This window comes from Panthera leo, chromosome B3, assembly GCF_018350215.1.
Source record: "Panthera leo isolate Ple1 chromosome B3, P.leo_Ple1_pat1.1, whole genome shotgun sequence".
NCBI classification, from domain to species: domain Eukaryota; kingdom Metazoa; phylum Chordata; class Mammalia; order Carnivora; family Felidae; genus Panthera; species Panthera leo.
The window spans coordinates 61,474,100-61,489,050 of record NC_056684.1 but is presented as its reverse complement, the minus strand read 5'-3'; the positions used below and the strand labels follow the sequence as shown (position 1 = coordinate 61,489,050).

The 14,951-nt window shown below is 42.6% G+C and overlaps 1 protein-coding gene across 1 annotated transcript in view; it reads left to right on the top strand.

Annotated features, from left to right (window-relative positions):
* The first annotated feature begins 226 nt into the window (after positions 1-226).
* The window catches only part of RTF1 (RTF1 homolog, Paf1/RNA polymerase II complex component), a 51,018-nt gene continuing 36,293 nt past the window's right edge, over positions 227-14,951 (top strand). Inside the window, exons 1-2 of the mRNA XM_042942353.1 lie at positions 227-424; positions 12,385-12,495. Coding sequence (XP_042798287.1) covers positions 227-424; positions 12,385-12,495 — 309 coding nt within the window. The remainder of the gene's footprint in view (positions 425-12,384; positions 12,496-14,951) is intronic.

Sequence of the window (14,951 nt, the reverse complement as noted above, 5' to 3'; positions counted from 1 at the left end):
ACGATAGGTACGTAGCACACCAATCTTCGGGCGGGTAGAAGAGACACACCCAAGGTTTCCCGGCGCCCGCGCAGGGTATGGGACCGCTGTCCACTGCCCGGAACCCAGCCCTGTACGGGGCTCCGCCTCCCACGCTGCGTCGGGGGTGGGGTAGGGCGGGGTGCGGGGCGCCGGCGAACGGCGTGCGACGAGCGGGGGGCGGGGCCAGGGGCGGAGCGGAGCGCGCATGCGCGGTCGCCTTTGTGTGGGTCGAGCGGCGGCGGCGGCGGCGGCAGTGGCGGTCCCACTGGCAGGCGGGCAAGAGGGGAGTCCGGGCGGCGTCCGGCGTGGGAGCCGGGGGACCACCATGGTAAAGAAGCGGAAAGGCCGCGTCGTGATCGACTCGGACACGGAGGACAGCGGCAGCGATGAGAACCTCGATCAGGTGAGGGCAGGCCGCGGAGGCGCGGGCCGGCGGAGCGGGAGGGCTGAGTCCGGGCCACGGGAGCCGGGAGCTGGCCGGGCCCGGGGCCTCCCGGCCCGAGCTCCCGGCCCGCCCCGTGCCCTGACCTCCGCTGCCACCTCCTTCTTGTGTTCCCCGCAGCGCCCGGGGCCCTCGGAGTCCGGCCGGGGCCTGGAGAAGGAGCCCCGAGGACTTGGCGCCTTGGGCCGGGAGGCGGGGCAGGGACCAGGCTGGTGGGCCTCTGGCTTGGGGAACCAGACCGGTCCGTGATCTGCTGGGGCCAGATCGGAGCGGCGGGCGGCGGGCTGCAGGCCGGGCGATCCGAGCCCGGAGAGATAGGAAGTATTGCCCGCCAACCCAGGAGCCTGGGAGATTTGGGAGGAGGTGCAAGGGTGAGTGTGGGGTGGTGGGGGTGGGGGGCGAGAAGGTGTGGGCTCTGGAAGATGAAGTTTTTCAGACAAGGGGTGTAGACCGAGAGTAGAGACACTCTTAAACCTTCCGGGGAACCTCTGCCGTGCTTGACGAGAAAGACTTAGCTGTAGGCACAAATCTATTTGGCAACTAGGGTCGTTTGTGGTTGAGAAGGGTCCTTGTTGAGATGTCAGACCGAAGAAAACTCTTGGGAGGAGGAAAGTGGGCAGAAGTGGAGAAATATATAGAAGGATATGGAAGGACTATGGCTGAGGCCTCCGGGCTCTTTTCATGCAACATCCCAGAATTCTTTCTTATTTGAAGATTGTGCAGGAGCCATTGAAAGTAACTTTTGGTCTCACTGTCTTAAGGTTGAATTGTTTTTATATCCTAGAAAATACTGTAGGGAGGAGCTGTCCTTTATAGCAGTGCTCTAGTGATACTAGAAGATTCAAAGAGGATTCTTGCCATGTTTTGTGAACAAATGGTATGAAGAAAGAATATTCATGAAGTAGTAGCTTTATAAGTTGAGTAGAGAGAGTAGTGAATTTAGAATCTGAAATTTTGAGTTCCAGGCTGGCCATGCTATTTTTTAGCTATGTATCTTTTGGCTGTAACTGTAAAATCTAGATACAACATTAACCTTGAGTATCTAATTGGGCTATTACAAGGATCAAGTATTTGTAAGAATTAATATTGGTACAAGCACTTGCAAACTAAGGCTTTTGTATAAATGGCTTGTTGGGGGGTTTGTATTAGGCCACAGGTCTCAGGACTGAAGTATTAAGGCATGAAAGGGGTGGACTTTTGAGGGGGGGGGGCTGAAAATGTATTGAAAAGAGGACTGTTTTGAAAATGGTGGTAAGGAGGTGGGAAAGTAGTGGGGCTTTATCAAAGGAGGAAAACCTGTTTGGGGGTAGGAACTGAAAGGCTCCTGAAATTTACAAAAATATAAAAAATATATTCTTGGAAAAAAATATATTCTTGGTTTGGAAAAGTTTGGTTGATAATTTTAGACTGGCACTTAGGATTAGAACTTTTTTTTTCCTGATCTAGAAATGTAGGTATTTCTAATAATAACATCAGCTACCATTTACATAGTGTTTGGGGTGAACTAGTCAACCTCAATTGAGTAGTTTATTTACATTGTCACGTTTTCAAATGATGGTGAAGTTGGTACCATATTTTCAATTTTACATATGAAGAAAATGGAGATTGAAGAAGTAATTTACCTAGATTCACACAACTTGTCAATGGTAGAGTTGAAATTTGAACTGTATCTGCATGACTGCAAAGCCCATACTCTTCACTATACCAACTTAATCTGTTAGTCTTTTAATTTTTTATAGTGCAAAATGAGAATGATGTTTCATGATCATTTTCCATGTTGCTAGAATCCATGTTTGTAAAGTCCATTGAATAGTTTGGAGGATATTGTTACATCACTTGAAAAGATTATTTGGGCGCTTCCTTAGTAAAGCGCTCTGAGACTGATGATGAATGAACTAAGCTGCAAATTACTCTGTCCGTAGTGATTTTCCACAGAATTCTAACAAATGAAATGAATTGAGAGTTTCCTTTTCTGATAGAGAGGTTCTACCTGATCCACAAAGAGCCTATCCGTAGTGGACACTGGAAGGGATTGCAACTTTAAATCCAGCTTTATCTATTTATAAAAAGAAATTAGCGTAACATTTCTAAGTAATACCTAATACAATTTAACAGCAATTTCAACTTTTTCCTCTGCAACCACTCTCATTGGCATTCTTTTATCAGATGGGAACCAGATCAAAATTCCCTTTCCCTGCACATCCTAACAGAGGCACCAGTGCCTTGTATCTATCTATTCAGTGCTGTGTCAGACTCTCAGAGGAATCAAAAACAAAGATCTCTGCCTTCCATAAGTTATCACCAGAGACCTTTAGCAGAAGTCCCAAGTCAGGCTGGTTTGGGGGTCTTTGGAATCCTCAGAACAAAATTAATGCATCCTGGGCCTTTATAACCAAGATAACCTTGGGCTGCTCCATCTGGTTCTGGCTCTTCATTGGGGGTGTAACATCATGTTTGCTGTCTAGTGTAAGGTTCTTGTGGAAAAGACCATACTGCTACAAATCTGAGGTCTAGTGTGAGTGAAGCACAGTTAGAAAGGAGGTCCTTTGTCCCTGGGTTTTCCCGGTGGGAACCTAAGCCATTATGTTAGAAATATTACATCCGTCTTAGTCCTTGCTGAAACTGAGGCAGGTGAGCCTTCTATACAGGTTCTTCCTGGTGGTGGGAGGAGGACCACCTGTGTCAGAAGCTGCCTGAGTTACTTATTTAAAATGTACTTTGCAGGGGCTCCCATCAGACCCTCTTTGGATAGAGCCCTTGACTCTGCATTTTTACTAGGAACAGCCCAGGTACTTATTTTTGTGAATGATTGAGACCGCTGTCTACGTGCAGTTAATCTTTTTAATAAGACACTCTAAGTAGTTTGTTTGGGAGAGAAATAGCTTCCTCTCCCGGCCATAGTGTGTGCAGAACCGAAGAAACTCAACAGAGATGTTTGAGATGGCAAAGCTGTTGGCTTTTATAAATCTCTGAAGCTATTTGAATTGTTGGGATACTTTTTGTTGAGGCCTGTTTCTTTTTCCTTTCTTCATGATGGGAAGGAAGGTGTGTAGTAACTGAATCGAAGTAGCTTAAAATTGTTTTAACTTTAAAAGATTTTAAAAACTCAGACCTTTGAGAATTTGAAGGATTTCTTTTAACATATGACCTGTTAGTGACCTTATTTTTTTTATGTTGGGCACACCCTTTCTTCAACATTTTAGAATTGCAAATCCTGAAGATACTTGGTTTTGGCACCTTTTGGAAAAGAGTTTGAGACAAACCTAGTTTGTTTGTTTACCCCATCATGTACTTCCATGGAAATAATGTGTGTCACTCTTAATGGAATAATATTTATGCAGTGGGTCTTAGAAAATAGAAAGTATCCAAAGGTAATAAAGTAATAAGAGTTCTTTATTCAGATCAATACAACTCAGTATTTATAAAAACTTTACTCTGCCTTTCTCAAGAAAAAAAAAATTGAGCTACATGCATACTAGAACGCTTTATTTCATAATTTCCTTTCTTGTTTCAAATGGTGATTATGTTGTCATGTCCTCTTTTTCTCTGCTCATGATACTTGAAGTAGCAATAATTAAGTTTGTCTTTGAAAGAATAGGCCCCTAAGTATTTTCTAAGGAGTTATCTTTAGACATATGTAAAAAATACCATTGTTATAAAGTATCCTTCCGTAAACCTTCCCCATAAAAGTTGGGAACTTTAAAAGTTGTGCCTCTCATATAGTCTTCTTTATATTAGAGCAGAGTTTGGTAGAAGTCTAGGATGAAGAACTTGTGAGACGTGTCATTGTTGACTACTGAAGTTTTTTAATTTGTGTCATAGTGTTGCATTCAGCTTGATGTAACTCCTTTGCTAATTTCACTCACCTTTTCTGTGCAGAGAAGATAGAGTCCCATGGGAGCTTTAACAGAGAGGCTTTTAAGAAAAATTCAAAACAGATCTTTCACCCCCAAATCTGTTGGCGTACCACTTATTGCTCCCTTCCTAGACTATAAGTTCCTCAAGGGCAGAGATTGTTTATCTTTCAATAAATGTGCTAGACAGTGCTAGGCACCAGAGCAATTACTGGGTGAACAAAATGGAAACAGTTTCCACCTTCAGGGAGCTTAGAGAAAGGTGGGGGGTGGGAGGGGTGGGGGGATGGGGGGGAGGAGAGGAGAGGAGAGGAGAGGAGAGGGCAGGGCTGAGCCTGTGGCAGAGCAAACACTGCTCACTCAGAGAGTCACTTCCTCAGTTTTGCTAGAGGCTATGAGGGAAGAGCAAGGATATTGTGAGAGTGTGACCCTGGAGGGAGTAACAGTTAAATTGAAACCTGGAATATGTGTTAAGGAAAAGATTAGGAGACCAAAGAGCACAGAGACATGTTGAGTGTTCATGGTTGAGGGACCAGCATGCACAGAAGCACTGGGGCAGGAAGGACCTAGCACCCTAAAGAAACTGAAAGAAACACACAGTGACTGGAATATAACAAGTTGGAGAGAGAAGGTACAAATGAAGCTGCAGTAGTCTCTATTTGGACCCTTTGAAGATGGAAAAGTCAGTTTAATGAATCACAACCAGCATTAAAAATGAAAATGAAATTGAATCAAATGGAAAACATCAGGGTTACCTAGCTGTCTTAGTCAGTAGAGCACATGACTCTTGATCTTGGGGTTGTGAGTTTGAGCCCTATGTTGGGTATAGATACTAACTTTTAAAAACTAAAATTTTTTTAAAAAGAAAACATCATGTGTCAGACTTAGTAAAAAGGAGTATTGTTTTCTGAAACCTATGTTTCTTGTATACTGGCTCATGAGGTATCATTGATCTTACAGGTTAAAAAGTTTTAAAGTTGTTGGTAGGGCCATGTTGGCAACTTTAAGGACTTTGGACTTGCTTCTGAGGATGTAATGAGAAATCACTGAAGGATTTTAAGCCAGAAGAGGTGTTCAGATTCGTCTTTTAAAAAGTTTCCTCAGGCTGTTACGTGGAGAGTAACCTAGAGAAGGGACACCAGTTAGGTGGTAGAGAGAGGAGTTCAGGTGAGAGATGGTGTAGAGCAGAAGTTCAATTAGAATGGAAGTTCCAGGTAGGCAAGGTGGTTTGTTCACTGTAGTATTCCTGCACCTAGGACAGTGCCTGGTATGCAGCAGATACCCTGTCAATGTTTGTTAAATGAATGCTTGACTTGTACTGGTATGGTACTTACAGAGACAGCAGAAAGGAGATTTGATTGGACATAATATTAAGGATAAAATGAGAGGACTTGATGATTGAATGTTGAAGGTGAGGAAGAGGAGGTTCTGGCCTGAGATGGGGAACCTTGGGAAAGAGCAGGTTTAAAGGTAAAGAGCATGGGGGGTGCCTGGGTGGCTCAGTTGGTTAAGCGTCCAACTTTGGCTCAGGTCATGATCTCACAGTTTGTGAGTTTGAGCCCCGCATGGGACGCTCCGCTGTCAGTGCAGAGCCCACTTTGGATCCTCTCCCCTTCTCTGCCCCTCTCCCAACTTGCGTGGGCACACTCTTTCTCTCTCTATTTCTCTCAAAATAAATAAACGTTAAAAAAAAAAAGGTGAAGAAATGGATTCACTCTTGGATGTAGAGATTAAAGTTGTGAGATATTTAAGTGGAAATGTCAAGTGGGTAGTTGAAAATAATGTGTGCTTGGGGCCTGACTGGCTCAGTTGGTAGAGCATGCGACTCTTGATCTTGGGGTGATGAGTTCACACCCCATGTTGGGCATGGAGCCTATGTTAAAAAAAAAGCTGGAGGGGCAGCTGGGTGGCTCAGTCAGTTAAGCGTCCAACTTCAGCTCAGGTCATGATCTTGAGGTTCATGGGTTCCAGCTCTGCGTTGGGCTCTGTGCTGACAGCGTGGGGCCTGCTTGGGATTGTCTCTCCCTCTCTTTCTGCCCCTCCCCCACTCTCATAATAAATAAATAAACATTTTAAAAAATCTTGTCTATATTCCCGTCTCTCCAGGTTTTTGGGTTTTTGTTTTGTTTTTGTTTTTTTAGTTTATTTGTTTTGAGAGAGAGAGCATGTACACCGGCTGGCAGGGAGGGGGAGAGAGAGAATCCCAAGCAGACTCTGCACTGTCAGCACAGAGCCTGATGTGGAGCTCGAACCCACGAACTGAGATACATGACCTGAGCTGAAATCAAGAGTCAGACGCTCAACCAACTGTGCCACCCAGGTGCCACTAAAGAGAAGGTTTTTAAAAATAATAATATTAATGCCTGCCTGACACAGAGTAGGCACTTAATAAACCTTTGTTGAATATGCAAATGCTTCTTGGCATATCCACAGTGGAAAGTTTTTTGACTTTTCTGGTTACAGAAGAGTTAGAGACAGGAGATAGTGTCAGTTTGGGAGTTCTTGCTCCAACCCCTCTGATTTAATACTAATATCCCTTTAAGGGGTAGAAGAAATGTGCATTACTTAGAAAGTATATTAGAAGAGGGAACTAGATAAGAACAAGTAACAATAGAATTTTTTTAATGTACATTTTGAACAGGCTGAAAAGTGATTTTGTTAGTTTTATAACATTGTGGACATATATGGAACTCAGTATTTTATCTACAGTTATAATTACTTGGCTGGAAATATGAAGGATACGTTGCCACATTTAGTGCCAATCATGAGAAACATAAAGGATTGTTATACTCCCACTTTGGAATTACTTCAGAAGGGTTTTGTGTATATGTTCATTGTTTTAATTTGTTTTCTTTCAATAAAAATAGTAGATGCTTAAAAAAAAAAAATGGTAGATGCTTGTTGAGACACTTCCAACAAACCAGAAATACCTCCCTGCCTCAAAAACATACATACACACAATGGCTCCATTTCTTACTCCTGAAAAGTAAACCAGTGTCACCATTGGAATCTTATTCTACCTACAGTTTTGATAGGAAAGAAAGAATAAGAATTAACATCGCAAATTTAAACCTGTGTGAATTACCACTCTTCCCTCAGTATCTTTCTAGTCCTCCCTCTTCTCCCTGTCCTTATCCAGGTCACCATCCACTCTGATCACACTGCTCTGGATTCCTTCTGACTCCTTCCTGCACTTCCACCCTGGCCCCTCTGGTCTGTTCCTCTGTCATTTAGAGTGCTCTTTTAAAAACCGTCTGAAGATGGTTACTCCCCCTGAAACAATTTGATGGCTCCCCATTGCCTTCAGATAAGATGCATGCTCCTGATACTGCTTTATAAACCTTGAAATGATCTGGTTTCTTTTTACCTCTCACCAGTCCTACTCCATTCTCCCCGTTGCCTGCTAAGCTCCAGTCACACTGGTTCTCTTTCAGTTCTTCAAATACACCAAGCTGTTGCCAGCTTCAGGGCCTTAGCTATTCCATCTGGAGATCTCTGTCCAGAAAACTGCCCCTCTGTTTCCTCTTTCAGAGTTTCTAGTCTCAGCCTAAATACCATTGCCTCAGAGAAGCCTCCACAGATCACCGTATCTTGATACATTCCTCATTCACTTGATTCACTTCCTTCTTAGCACTTATCATAAGATATAGTGAATTGTTTCTTGTTTATTGTCTGTCTCCCTCACTCAATTTTAAATTCCATGAGGTCAAGGACTATATATCTTAAAAAGAATTTTTTTCATGTTTACTTATTTTTGAGAGAGAGAGCAGGGGAGGTGCAGAGAGGGGGACAGAAGATCTGAAATAGGCTCTGTGCTGACAACAGAGAGCCCGATGTAAGACACGAACTCAGGAACCACGAGGTCATGACTTGAGCCAGAGTTGGACGCTTAACCGACTGAGCCATCCAAGTGCCCCCTCTTTTTTGATGACTGTCTACAGGGCTTGGTGGTACATAATAGGTACTCGTAATAGGGTGTCCCTGTTTGCCTGGACTGAGGAATTGAGTTTTCAGGATTTGCAGTGCTAAAACCACGACAGTCCTGAGCAAACCAAGATGTTTGGTCACACTAGCCAGTAGTAATTGTTTACAGTAGTTATATTTGTGGAATGAATAAGTGAGAAAGAGTTCAGCATGCTAATTAGCCATAAAAACCTCTGAGGCTTATCCCTGTAGGCTTTTATTCTCACTTGTGGGGTGCAGACTATGTATCCCACTTTCATGTGATCATGGGAGATTTGATTAAAAAGAGGAGATTTAATTTCCTTTAAGTAAGTAAGAGAGAGCTAAGTTGCTTTATTACTGATCGATCCCAGCATAACATCACAAAACATGCAGTGTGAGTGATGGGGTTGGGGAATGAAATCTTAAGGTTTACGAGTCTTCATGTATTGATGGATTAGAATTCTAATCTTAACCGGAATGGTGCTATTTTAATAAACATTACGTTAGTGCAGTTAGACTTACCTTATTTTAGTGTCTTGGTTTTGGCAATCTGATTTAATGTTAAATATCGCTTTTAAGCAAAGTTGAGGAAACTGCTCTAGAGGCCAGATGTGGTATCCTGCACAGCCATACGTATACTATGTTGGGCATTGGCCTTAATTTAAGCAGATCTTTAGTTCATCTTAAACTTGATATTACATGCTAGCACCCGTGACTGCCATCCCCTTAGACAAATACTGCGATAAGTCGGAAGGTTTTCACTGGATGAGATGAAACACAGGGGCAGTGGTGAGAAAGAACCACTGGACACACAGAAACATCTCAACCAGCGTGGTACAGTTGAATCGGGCTGGCAGGAGAGAGCTGCAGCTGGACCCATGCATGTGCATGAGTCAGTTTTAGATTGGCTTTTTAAGTCCATGTGTTGGATCCGTCATCCCCTACAAGTAGTAAATCTGATGATGGTTTCTTCACGTATGCATGTTGGAAAGACTTTCCGTTGCACCTTGGTCTGTTGAGCTGTACTTGACAAGCCCTCAGTAGACTAAGGGACTTAATTGTAGAGTAGCCTTGCCATGTGCTCCCCCATTAACTTCTTGTGCAATTCTTAACTTGTGGAAAGGGTGTCTTTCACACTGTTAGGAAGGTCTTTGCTGTCACCATACTATTGTTAATATGGTATTGAATGTCTTAGGAGAAGAGGGACTGTGTCTATCAGATGCAATTGTTTGTTGATGAAAGAGCATAAACTCTACCATGGAATTGGCAGAGAGTGAGGGAGAGAGAGAAATCCCAAGCAGGCTCCACACTGACAGCACAGAGCCTGATGCCAGGCTTGAACTCACGACCCTGAGATCATGACCCAAGTCAAAACCAAGAGTCGGCCGCCCAACCTACTGAGCCACCCAGGCGCCTCTAGAGTGGAACTTCTTTAACAGGAAGGCAGTATTAACATTTTAACACTTTAGTTACAGTAACTTTTAATGGATGCCTGCCGCTTGTAATAGTTAATGTTTCAGGGTAGGATTTGATTGCTAGGTATCCAAATCCCTGTTATAGTGAGTTGGTGTAAAAACAGATTTCTAGGGCATTTGTGAACCTCAGGAAAGAGATAACGTATCAGAAATCTTTCTGAATTTTATAAACTTGCATTAAGGTAATGTGGCAAGGGAGATAATAGTAGAGGCCATCTGCCAATTACCATATAACTCAGAAATCCCCCTTCTAGGTATATACCCAAGTAAAATAAAAACTTACATTTACACAAAAACCTGTATATGAACATGAATTGCGCCAAAATGGAAACAACCCAAATGTTTTTCAGCTGGTAAATAAACTGTGGTACATCCACATGATGGAATACTCCTTAACAATAAAAAGAAATAAACTATTGATATATACCGCCCCATGGGTGAATATCAAATGCATTTTGCTAAGTAAAGAAGCCAGACTCGAAAGGCTACATACTATATGATTCTATTTATATGATATTCTACAATGGGTAGATCTGTCTGTAGGGTCAGAAAACAGGTCTGTGGTTGTTGTGGGATGGAGGAAAGGATATGAGGAGCAGTAATTTCCTGAAAAGAGCATTAATTTCCTGAAAGAACAGTCTTTTTTTTTTTAACACCAAAACTGTAACTCCAGTTGACCAAATGCAAATTACAGTGGTATTTGTGAGGATGATGGAACTGCCCTATATCTTGATTGTGGGAGTGGTTAAACTGTATTTGTCAAAATTCATAGTATACCTAAGAAAGGATAAAGTGTACTTTATGTAAATTATATCTCAAGTTTATAATTTTTTTAAAGATTTTATTTTTTTTTTTTTTTAATTTTTTTTCCCAACGTTTTTTATTTATTTTTGGGACAGAGAGAGACAGAGCATGAACGGGGGAGGGGCAGAGAGAGAGGGAGACACACAGAATCGGAAACAGGCTCCAGGCTCCGAGCCATCAGCCCAGAGCCTGACGCGGGGCTCGAACTCACGGACCGCGAGATCGTGACCTGGCTGAAGTCGGACGCTCAACCGACTGCGCCACCCAGGCGCCCCTAAAGATTTTATTTTTAAGTAATCTCTACACCCAATGTGGAGCTCGAACTTACAACCCCGAGATCAAGAGTCACTTGCTCCACTGACTGAGCCAGCCAGGCACCCCCTCAAGTTTTTTAAAAGACCATAAACACATACACATATTGCTGTAATTTGCATTTGGTAAATAGAAGTTATTGTTTTGGAGTGAATAAGTAGAATGTGCTTACGATCTTCAGCCTTTTCATAAAGTTGGTATGCTAGCTCTCGTTAATGAAATGAGAAGAGTAACATTTCATGACTGCATATGAAGAAGAGAGCGGGTCGGCTGTTAATCTGAGAAGGTCATTTTCTCATTCTGGCCAAGGAGAGTATACTCCTAAAATAGAAAGAGACTGGAAGAAGAAAATAGATACTTTGTAGCAGTCTATTATTTTAAAATCCATCTTTGCACTTGATGTATAATTGTATAGCACCATCATCATCAAGAAATAATACTGCTAGTATTTATTAGTTGTATTTTTCTCTTTTTTGGCAGAAGGGAAAAAATGTTTTAGACTGGTAGACCTTGACTGAATTAGGAGCTAGGATTCTATCTTCCACTAGTTTGAATCTTGGCTCTCTCATGTACTAGCTGTGTTACCTGGGTAAGTTACTTAACCCTTCCTGTTGCTTGGTTTCTTTATCTTCAAATGGGAATGATAAAAGAACTTACCTCAAGGTTGTCGTGAGTATTAAATGTTAGATACTTAGAAAAGCACCTGACGCCAAGTAAGTACAGTATAACATTGGACTGGTACTGATATTACAGAGATCAAGAAACAGAGAAGTTTCCTTTCGTGGCATTTTTGGGTGACTGGTCTGAGTTGGCAAGAAGTAACTGGAGAAAGGAACCATGTAAGAGAGCAAATTCTGGTTGTAGTCATGACACTTATTGGCACATCCTTCCCCTTCTAATCTGTCACAATGACCAGGACAAGGCAGAGGTGGTGAATGGAAACATTTGGGTTATCAAATTAGGATTCTCATGTAGAAGCCAGCACACTTACTGCTTGTTATCAGACTTGGGGTTAAACACCAAAAATATACCTCGTTTTTTCTGATTCAAGCATTCAAAATAAGAAATGATCTTAGAACCTTGGAGTTTGTCAGCTTATTCAGAACAGCCCACAAATGCTAATTTTCGCATGAATTACAGTAAGAGGATGCTTTGAGTATTAGTTAGCTATACCAGTAAGATCAATGAGCAGATTACCTTTGAAAACATGGTTCTTCTATCAGTTCCTCAGAATTGGTGCTTATGTAGCAGGTTGCAATTTGGGGGTACCCTTCAGTTCAGTTTTCTAGTCACTTTTCCATTTCAGACATACATTTCCCATTAAGAAGAAAGGGGCAGATTTTTGAAAACATTTCTTTAATGCTTAGGAATACTGGCACTTAGTCTGTTTGTGTGGTAAAAGTTCCCATGGTGACATTTTTCGATGGAAAGCACAAAAAGGTAGAAGAGATCTAGGGAAGGTGGGCATTTCTTGTCCTTGAATGTTTTTCTCTGTTGAACAAAATTCATGTGTCTACTTCTGCCCTGTTAGGAGCTTTTGTCCCTGGCAAAGCGGAAGCGCAGTGATTCCGAGGAGAAAGAGCCACCTGTGAGTCAGCCTGCAGCCTCCTCAGACTCTGAGACGTCCAACAGCGATGATGAGGTGGGTGTGCAGGGGCTTGGCCCCAGGGACTGAGTGGTATTTGAGGGTCCTGATCTGGTGGCTTCTGACAGCCGCTGTTCCTTAACCTGAGATTTTACTACCTAAGATCTGCGAGAACTTAGGGAAAGAAAATGGTGTAAAGAAAGCTCTTGAATTGTCATGTTACCTTGTACTGTCATTTACCTAGTGGGCCCCTCTACAGAGCACATGTGGCCATTGTTTACTTGCTTATTTCTAGCCCTGTTGCAAAAGAAGAGGCACAGCCTGTTAGTCTTCATCTCTTTGTTTTATTTTATTTTATTTATTATTTTATTATTTATATTTATTTATTTATTTCAACTTTTTCTTTCCATGTTCGTGTTAGAAAAGAAATTATTTTTTTTTTAGGTGTTCATTTATTTTGAGAGAGAGAGAATGCACACATGCGCCTGCTTGCAAGCAGGGGAGGGGCAGAGAGAGATGGAGAATCCCAAGCAGCCTCTGTGCTCTCAGAACCCAGTGTAAGGCTCAGTCTCACTAATCGTGGGATCATGACCTGAACCAAAATCGAGAGTTGGACGTTTAACTGACTGAGCCCCCTTGGAAGAGAAATTCTGTCAAGAATGCCATATGTTAGGAGCACCTGGCTTGCTCAGTTGGCAGAACATGCAACTCTTAATCCTAGGGTTGTGAGTTTGAGCCTCACGTTGGGTGTGGAGCCTACTTAAAAAAGTTAAAAAAAAGAAAAAAAAGAATGCCATATGTTAGTGGGAAATACTTTAGCAAGATAAGTTTTCTTTGGATGGATTGAATTGATGCCCTCAGAGTGGTGGTTGTAACTTTTAAGGAAGAAAATCCAGCTATTCATTGTTTAAACCAAGGTGATTTTCCCAAACTGTCTACCACCAAAAAAAGCCCTAAAAGATCTAGAACTTTAATGGAAGAGAGAGACAAGGGGAAAGTTCTTTGAAGCCCTCCTACATGTTCCTCTTTTGATTTAAAATATTTTTTTTCAGGCGTCCTTGGGTATGTCATTTGGTTGAGTGTCCCATCTCTTGAGTGTGGCTCAGGTCATGATCCCAGAGTCGTGGGATTGAGCCCTGCATCTGGTTCCATGATGAGTGTGGAGCCTGCTTAAGATTCTCTGTCCCTCTGCCCCTCTCCCCTACTTGCATGTGCATGCTCTGTCTCTATCATAATAAATAAATAAAGTAAGTAAGTACTTTGTTCCTTTTAGTAATTTCCTGGAGAGAGGCCAGATACCCCCTTTCTGTTGGATCTCAAACCCTGCAGTCTAGGAAAATGTATATATTTTTTAAGTTTACTTATTTATTTTGGGAGAGAGCGAGAACTAGAGAGAGCACAAGGGAGGGGCAGAGAGAGAGGGAGGGAGAGAATCCCAAGCAGGCTGCATACTTTCAGCGCAGATGCAGACTCAGCGCTTAATCTGCTGAACCATGAGATCATAACCTAAGTTGAAATCAAGAGTCAGACGCTTAACGGACTGAACCACCAGGCACCTCAGGAAATATTTTTTTTTAATATGAAGTTTATTGTCAGATTGGTTTCCATGCAACACCCAGTGCTCATCCCAACAGGTGTCCTCCTCAATGCCCATCACTCACTTTACCCTCCCTCCCACCCACCATCAGCCCTCAGTTTATTCTCAGTTTTTAAGAGTCTCTTATGGGGGCGCCTGGGTGGCTCAGTCAGTTAGGTATCCGACTTTGGCTCAGGTCATGATCTCGTGGTTCACTAGTTCAGGCCCCGCGTCGGGCTCTGTGCTGACAGCTCGGAGCCTGGAGCCTGCTTCTGATTCTGTGTTTCCCTCTCTCTCTGACCCTCCCCCCATTCATGCTCTGTCTCTCTCTGTCTCAAAAGTAAATAAACGTTAAAAAAAAAATTAAAAAAAAAAAAAGAGTCTCTTAAGGTTTGGCTCCCTCCTTCTCTAACTTTTCTTTTTCCCCTTCCCCTCCCGGGACCATGGTCTTCTGTTAAGTTTCTCAGGATCCACATAGGAGTGAAAACATATGGTATCTGTCTTTCTCTGTATGACTTATTTCACTTAGCCTAACACTCTCCAGTTCCATCCACGTTGCTACAAAAGGCCAGATTTCATTCTTTCTCATTGCCAAGTAGTATTCCATTGTGTATATAAACCACAATTTCTTTATCCATTCATCAGTTGATGGACATGTAGGCTCTTTCCATAATTTGGCTATTGTTGAGAGTGCTGCTGTAAACATTGGGGTACAAGTGCCCCTATGCATCAGTCCTCCTGTATCCCTTGGGTAAATTCCTAGCAATGCTATTGCTGGGTCATAGGGTAGTTCTATTTTTCATTTTTTGAGGAACCTCCACACTGTGTTCCAGAGCGGCTGCACCAGTTTGCATTCCCACCAACAGTGCAAGAGGGTTTCCGTTTGTCCACATCCTCTCCAGCATCTATAGTCTCCTGATTTGCTCATTTTAGCCAC